This window comes from Juglans microcarpa x Juglans regia, chromosome 7S (assembly GCF_004785595.1).
Source record: "Juglans microcarpa x Juglans regia isolate MS1-56 chromosome 7S, Jm3101_v1.0, whole genome shotgun sequence".
Lineage (NCBI taxonomy): Eukaryota > Viridiplantae > Streptophyta > Magnoliopsida > Fagales > Juglandaceae > Juglans > Juglans microcarpa x Juglans regia.
In genome coordinates this window covers 5,192,729-5,201,313 of record NC_054607.1, presented here as the reverse complement: position 1 = coordinate 5,201,313, position 8,585 = coordinate 5,192,729, and the positions used below count along the sequence as shown (strand labels likewise).

General features: G+C 36.7%; 1 protein-coding gene across 1 annotated transcript; it reads right to left on the bottom strand.

Annotated features, from left to right (window-relative positions):
• Positions 1–1,864: 1,864 nt before the first annotated feature.
• Positions 1,865–7,200, bottom strand: LOC121240393. The gene is made up of 9 exons (XM_041137834.1): positions 6,618–7,200; positions 5,568–5,753; positions 5,221–5,313; positions 4,664–4,846; positions 4,472–4,574; positions 4,184–4,369; positions 2,948–4,083; positions 2,393–2,823; positions 1,865–2,296 (listed from the first exon to the last, which is right to left on the bottom strand). The coding sequence occupies exons 1-9, from the start codon at positions 6,843–6,845 to the stop codon at positions 2,218–2,220; spliced, it is 2,625 nt and encodes an 874-aa protein (XP_040993768.1). The 5' UTR covers positions 6,846–7,200; the 3' UTR covers positions 1,865–2,217.
• Positions 7,201–8,585: the final 1,385 nt, after the last annotated feature.

The following is an 8,585-nucleotide window of genomic DNA, read 5'->3' as shown; positions in this document are numbered from 1 at the left end:
ATGGAAAGTTTATAACCAATTAGATAAACAGACTTGTTTTAAGTTTTATTGTATCTGGAAAGCAAATTTTCTTATAATCTGTATGCATACCATTATTGATAGAAGCGAATATTGTCTTAAAAAAATTAACATTATAACGCGCTTTGAACCAAATTTTTTTCTCGCTATTTTATGTTTTGCAGTCCATTTGCACCAATATTTTTTTGTTTTAAATATATATATTTTTTTCTCGCTAATTTTTGACCGAATTGGGTAGTTGAATACAAAAACAGATAGACACGAAATAAATGGTCATGCAGAATTTACTGTGTAAAAATCAAAACATGCGCAACGTTAGATGTTACATATAGATCCCATACGATATATTTCTCTTTTCAGAATTATTGGATCATTTAATTTAGTAAGATTATTAATTAAAAAGCTGGATCATGTATTCACGATATATCTCATGTCCTTTCTCGGTTAAAAATATAAATGAATGAATGAGTGAAATTATTGAGTTGACCGTGATTAATTTATATGTGTTACCTGCCACTTGCCATTTGGCCTTGTTAGTGTACAAATTTGATAGATTAACTAAAAAGATCTATGGATGCATGTTTGACCCCAAAAATATTTTATTAGGAAAATAATTAGTTGGTTTCATCCACTAATTATTTAGGAGCCATAACATATAGCTGCTTTGATCTTGCACTTGCATAAATAGAGCATAATAATATTGGCATGCAATCAAGTTCTGGTGGAAATCAAATGAAGTTAATTGCATGATTAATTAACGTGGAGGAATAGTAGAATGAAATGGACATGAGGTGAAATGGATTTGGCCATTATTAATTAGTGGTTTAGAAAAAGTCTTGATGGTGTTGTGACACCATATATACATACATATATAAGGTACAATAATGCCTCCGAAAATTGACTTAAATTAGTTTTTGTCGGGCTTTCTTTTGTATGCATCAATCATATGAACTTGACTGATATATATATATTTTGGAGAATAGTTTGCTTAGTGGGATTAAAAGAAGATTATGTTTTTGTTGAAGAAAAAGTACACAAAACAAGTGTATAGATCAAACTATATATGATTAGTAATGAAATCAAATATCTGACAATGATGAATAATGTTGGAAACATACACCACGTGGAACCCACTTTGATGGATGAAAATAAGAAATCTATATATGAGAAAATAAGAAAAATAGTTGGATTAAATAACTTCGAGGTTGTATGTTTCATGGTCACTGCTCTTGTGGAAATGGCTAAGCCACATAGTTAGTTATAATGTCTTCTTCTTCTTTCCTTTCCGGAAAGCATATACCTTGTCTATATTGATTAGTTCACGTTTCCATTGCATCTAGATAAGCATATAATACCATGTCAATCGAAATTGGTCAAGGAGCTTACGTCTACTGGCGGTTTGAAGAGTTCCTATTGGCTCAGGTTCAACCACCTTGGATCATCCTCCTGCTCTTGAATTTGTCTATTCACCCTCCTGCTCTAGTAATTTCCAAACATCTTATTTTAATGAGTAATGCTAAATACAGTCTAGGATAAGCAAGCCCAACACACTCCTTTTGAAAAAATAATTTTTTTTACGTGAATCTCAAATTTATTCACTTTTTTCACACCTTAAGACTGCAAATATCATTTCTCTATTTTAATATATTACTGCTGTAAATTTTAATATATCGGATATAGCAGCATGCGGTCAAAATATAAATATTCGGGTAATACTGTGTTCCCATTTTCCAATCGATTGTGCAGTTCAAAGTGTCTACTTTTGCCGGTGTCCATGAGAGCCCAGTAGCAAAGGCTTCATAAAAGATTTTGTACAAGTCATGGGTATTTTACATACACGCATATCGAAGAAGAAATCCACTCAAATTCATACATCCAAAATTCAAAAAATTCATCATGTATATACTTTCCGTAACAAATATCTAAGCTTTTTTTTTCCCTGTAATGGTAGATAAGGTAACTAACTACAATCATTTAAAAAGGAAACAAAACTCAGGCAAGCATCACCTGGTACATACACCTAATCAATCAAGGCAAACAAACCTGGATGCAGGTGCCAGAAGAATGTAGAGAGTGAATTTTTGCATATCATACCAACAAGGGGAGGTAAGCATCTATGGTTATTCTCGCTGTCTTCTATGTCTTTGACTGTCCTATCTCAATTCATCTACGTGCTGACTGTGCTTCCATCACTACTGACTATCCTTCCAAAGGGGCACAGTGGGAGAGTGGGGGGAAATCATCTTCGTCTTTCAGATGATATAACTGCACTTCTGCCCTGGAAACACATTCACAGAGCGAACTTTGGACAGCTCCTTAAAGGAAATAGAATCTATTAACTGTGTAACTTGAAAGTTCAAAAGAGTTATATTACCTTTCTTCATTAGTTTCCGATAGTAGTTTAGGACTCTGGATGGCTGGAACCATGGGACTTGAAGCAGAGCCCTGCGAGTGTGAAATGCATGACTCCTGCTGACTGCTCCTTTCTGGCAAAGGTGCTCCCAAAGACCGAGGGCAAAGAGACCCAGATTCAAGTTTATCGGATTGGCAAGATAAGCCATTGGCATTGGAGGACACCCGCTTGGAAAGGTGAGATTGGTGGGAATCTAATGATCCAGGGTTCCTGTGGCCCAGAACGGGGAACTCATCATGTGAAAGCTCATGGCTGCCTTCAACAGACATGTTCAGCTCTTGTGGAGCTGGAGCCAATCCATTGTTATGAGTGCATCTTTGCAACTGACCATGAGCCTCCACTGTGTAATTCCTTCCATTTTGGGGCACTTGCCTGCCCCTATAATGATAATTCTGCAAAACACAAGATAAATATGAGATTACAAAGCACATGAAGGAAAAGCTGGACCAGCAAATAGCCAAGTAAACAATTCAACAGAAAACAAATCCCAGATATACAATTTTGAAATGGAAATACCGCATTCGGGAAGTATGTGCCAGTTCCCTGGCGTTTTTTCTTTTCTTCTAGACCATAAGTAGCACATGAAAAAGTTGGATGACTCGTAGGGTAAACTCCCAGTCCTACAGCAACACCATTTTTCTTCTTTTGAGCGTGAAAATTCCCCTTGATCCGTGGTGATTCGCGAACTGTTTCCCATGAAATATTAATACACCGAGTCGATGTTGAAGGACTGGGCAGTAGAGGTGGAGACACAGCATACCCATGGCAAAGCTGACCATATTGCAGGCTCCTAAGGTGACTATCGTAATCACCATTAAGGTCCAGAAAGCATTTCAAAGCTTCTGAGCTTCCAAGAACTCCAGCAATACATCTACTTCTATTACAGGGGGACACATTAGAGACCAACCTGGAAATGACCGAACATGGGGATCCCACACCCTCTTGATTTATACATGAGCAGAATAAATTGCTACCTGCTGAATGGTCCTCTTTGACTTCAAGCTGTAAAGCAGAGCCCATCTCATCACCTATGACAGAGTTTGCAGGCATCTTCCAACAAGGATTCCAATTTTTTATCTTCCCATTCTTTCTAAACATGGCCAAATTATTAAAATGTGTTGCACGGTCAGAGTTCCCCCAGACCAATGTAACTGACTTGCTGCTTTTCAGCGGCAAATAATCTGATGAGGCATTTGAAATTCCCAAACCCAGAGTTCCAGAGTTCGCAAGCTCCTTATCATTTCCAGCATAACGAGACCCTAAATTGGCGTTTCTGTTCACAGGGCGGTCCAACTCTGGCACCAGCTCAGAGGAAACCACTCCCAGTAAGTTTCTTTCCGGCCCATGTCTAATTCCAGACTCAACTTCAGCACCTGATATCTTGTCATTGTTGAAAGCAAAAGTAGATCCTAAAACCAGCTTTTTTTCAGAACACAATACAGGGCGTAATGAAAAGAATGGAAGGTCAGAACCTATAGCACCAGATGCCAGGGAAGGACTGTGCATTTCATTCCAAGTTCTTCCATGCCTATCCAATGTGTTTGAAAAGAACATGTGGAGCTCATTTGCTATTCTTTCTCTCGGCAACAAGAGAATGTGTCCAAGCTTGCGTGCCCCATATTTAAGAGCACTACGTATTCGATAGAAATTACCTGGCATAAAATCCATGAGTGTGTGCTGGAACAAAGCGTTCACAAAGAGAAAGATAACAACAGCAATGCCAACATGTAAACAGATGTGCTCCATTCATACCTCTATTGACACTACGCCCAAGGTTGTTGTTTTCTTTGAGTGGATCAATTATGTTAAGATGCTTCTGGGGAAATGCCTTTGAATTAGTTTCAAGCCCCCTCGTTGGCACTGAGAACCTCTCGACACAGTTTCTAAGGAACTCTTCACTAAAAAATAGATCATCTCCCCCATCTTTTGGTGCCTCAACTGGGGGGGGGGGGGGGGGGGGAGAGAGAGAGAGAGAGAGAGAGAGAGATCAATAAAACAACAATGAAGGCAACATGGCAAAGACAAAGCCAGACTGCTCACCTATAATATCAGGTAGAGAAGATTTACAAACCGGTCCACTCAAACTGATGCAATAATTTTCCCAGTCAAATTTGCCGAAGTAATCTAAAAATCTATAGAGAACCTATTGCAAAAAGAGTAAACACAAATAAGTACTTGATCTAATATATGCATTGAGCAAGAAATTCAATTTTAATTTGTAGGGGTACTCACTGCTAAAGGTCCATTTAGTGAAGAATGAAATAGATGGAAAACATAGACGATCAATGTCTCCAAAGCATATGTTGAAATCAAATTATGATGGGCACCGAGAAGACGACTTTCATAATAGCACCAAGCTTTTATCAGAATAACACTGCGTTTAAAGAGATGATCTTTACCAACAAGGCGATCGACCTGCATAACAAGCAGCATTAGAAATGTGAAACTTCCGAAAGGCAGCACTTGGTCTACTCCATATTCCATATTGTCTGAAGACGTAAAATCACAAAAAGAAAAATCATCCATTAGAATGTAATGGAATCATCATCAGTATGCATGCCTTTTTTTGAACCCATGCAGGCATGCCAAAAAAATGCAACTGAAGTTATCCATGGTATTTAGAGGCATTGATATACATTACAAACCGAGTAAATTCATCTCAAAGGCTATGGCTACTGGTAAAAAAAGTACTTGTTATGAAATATGATCAGTTACCCTGCAGCACAAGATATCATGACAGAGCATGGAGTCCCATTTAAGATCTTATATAAGGCTTGCTTTGTTCATACCTGTTCAAGAAAACAAAGTGTACATAGTCCTCCTAACTGATTGAAAGATATATCAACCACAATATTCTGTACAATGCATTTCACAAGCTTAACCTGCAACCATTATAGGAGGGAGCAATTAATAATTTGTTTATCATAAAAATAGCACTATATATATATATATATAGTTACATAAGATATCATCCATGCAAATAACATCAACTTCTAGTCCTAACAAAGGAGAACTTCAATAAATAATTCGAAATTACAAGGCATGAAAATCTCAACCACAAGCATAATGACACAAGGACCAATCAGCCAAAAAATTTTTACATTAAACATGCATTAGTGGATAAGGCGAATAGAACCTCAGCATGAATTGAATGAACATCCTTCACTTCATAAGAGGCAGCTTCATTATGTTCTTCTCCCTTCAGAACGGTATAAACATCAGATACCAAGGAATCCTCAATGTTTGGACAGCTAATGGCTGTCAAATCAATATCTCCATCAGGAAGATAAGTTTTTAGTGGAACTGATCCATATGGGAAGACCTGTAAAATAAGCACTCAAGTTCAACACACTCAACCTGTAATGCTTCAATGAAATAGAGCAAAAATTATTAATGTTGCATCAATTGTTAAAAAAAAAAAAAAAATTGTCATTTTTTTTTATCAGTAACAAGATTTTTATTTAAAGAATCCTAATCTTGCATCAATGGGGAGGATCTGTCAACATTCTCAAGATAACACAGTTCATTCCAATGGTGCAGGTTCTCTAAATTACTAAAGGTATATAAATTCAACTATCTCAAATATGATCTAAAACCCTCATTTATATATAAGCCATCTGACATTCCAACAGAACTCAAGTGGCCAACTCCACGATCATTGTAACCCCAGACTTAATTATAGCCTTGATTACTGTCACATCTACTGACTCCATTCTTGTTCCTATCATTCCAAAAGTTCATTCGAACTCTCAGGGTTTACTGCATATCACTCATACCTAACATGTAATCATAGAAAAATGACACCCTCAACTCTATATACCTCAAGTCCAAATACAAATACCAAGAACCTGTAACCACAACTCAACATCACCGCAATCGAGATTATAGCTTCAAGACGAGCGCATGCCACAGGCACAATTGCATTATTGTCCACCGGATCACTAACAACGATGCAAAATATTAAAGCAGCCAAAATCAGCAAGCTTCTCAAGGGCGTTCCGTTGCAAACCAGTACATACTCAATAAACTACAAGCAAAACCCACATTATAAAGCACCGACTGCATGCGATCCAAAAACTAACAGTTTCGCCACCATGCATGACTCGCAAACCATGAGAAACCCAGATAAAATAATTGATAGAGGAACAAAAACCCAGCAATATTTATGTGTACGTAGATGGTGCACCTCACATCCAATGCAAGACCTGACGAGCCCTTGGACATATTCAATGACCCCCTTCCTCTTGTGGTCGGCGGCCAAAGTGGGGTGAATACTGGATACTATCTCGCGGCTGACTCGCTCCGCAGCGTCCAAAGACTCCGCAGCAATGGACCCCGGATCAGGGTTCGACGCCGGCAACGGCGGTGAAGCGGTGGAGAGGCGATCTTCCACTAAGACTTGAACTTCACTCATGAAGAAAAAGTTGTACGCTGCTATTACAAAGTACAATGCAACCCCGCCAATCAAGAATTCAGAGAAACCCAGAAAGAAACAAAAAAGAAGAAAGAAACAGAGAGAGAGAGAGAGAGAGATTTCACGCCGTTAGCGCATGGGGTTGGTTAAAAAGGAAAAAGTGTAGTTGGGATCATTGTTAATCAAATTCCACGATATGAAAAAGGAGTGAAACCAAATTCCCAAAAGAAAACCTTTTTGCAGAATGGAAAACCTCCCAGGCTCCCAAACCCCTCCCTATTTGTCTTTTATATTTCCCGCACGTCTGCCCAAAATGAAACGCGACGCGACGCAATGCAAGCGAAAAATGGGACGAGTAGCATGGGAAACACAAAAGGAAAATGGAAAAAACAAAAAAAACAAAAACAAGAACAAAATGAAGAGACACTGTCATTTTAGAAGTACTTATCTTTAATACAAATTAAAATCGAAGAAATAAATACACTCTCTCTTGCGTAGGGAGTGTCAAATCGTATTTTTGGATCATATTTGTGTCATGTCAAGTAATGAACATTTAATTATATAGATCAATCCGAACACAATTTGTTAAGTTAAACGTGTCAAACTTTCAAACCTTAACACAATCCATTTAGATAACAGGTCGTGTCGTGTCACCTCGCGTTTTGACCCGTTTAATAATTGATAAAAAAATATATTAACACGACACGATTTATTTAAACATGTTTGTTTCATGTAAATGGGTTGAATTAAAATGCATAACTCATTTGACATGATTAACATAATTTTACATTAAATTTAAAATCTATATTTATTAATAACCACAATATCTTAAAAATATATATTAATATTTGTCAAATTTTAAATATAATAAAACCAATATTACAAACCATACAATAAAAAATATGAGCATAGGTATAAAATTATAATCCCAACAATAAAAACTTAAGCATACTAAGAAATACCAATATTATAACTTAACAATATTAAAATTTTAATTTTGAAATAAATTCTAAACGGGTCAAAACAGATTGATTTCGTATTAAGTAAGTTGATTCGTTATTAACCCGTTTATAAATTGTATCTTAACAGGTCAATCCGTTTTGATTCGAACTCGTTAGGCTTCGTTTGGATCCATAACTCCTCTCAACTCATCTCAACTCATCATTATAACTTTTTTAAATTCTAACACAAAATATAATAAACAATTCAACTTTTTCAAATTTTAAAACAATAATAATAATAATAAATAATATTTTATCAACTCAACTCATTTTAACATCAAACTCGAACTTGCTAATTTTATATCACGTTTGTATTAAATTCACATATCATATCACATATTATCACTCGACCTTTGCGTGGTTCCTCATTTCTACAGAAAAAACTGACTGCGTTGGCCCAAGGTTTATGACTTGTCTTCAGAATACAACTTGACGTCGTGTGGATCACTTCAGTTGCAACTGAGCGCCTAAAATAATCAAAGACGAGATTTGCGTAGGACTTTGCCATTGTTTCCTCTGGTAATTTTCCCACTTCCCATTACTTAAAGCAAACACTTCACAAAAGTCATTACCCTATCTTTTATATTCTCTATGGATATGGATTCACAAAAGTCAGATTCCTCGAACATTTACATGACTTTCTGAGAAAAAGACAACCAATCCAATAATTCCAATAGTATTTTGCCAATGTGGGGATTAGTATCAGAGCAGACGTAGGAGACGTATCAAAGTTTCTCAA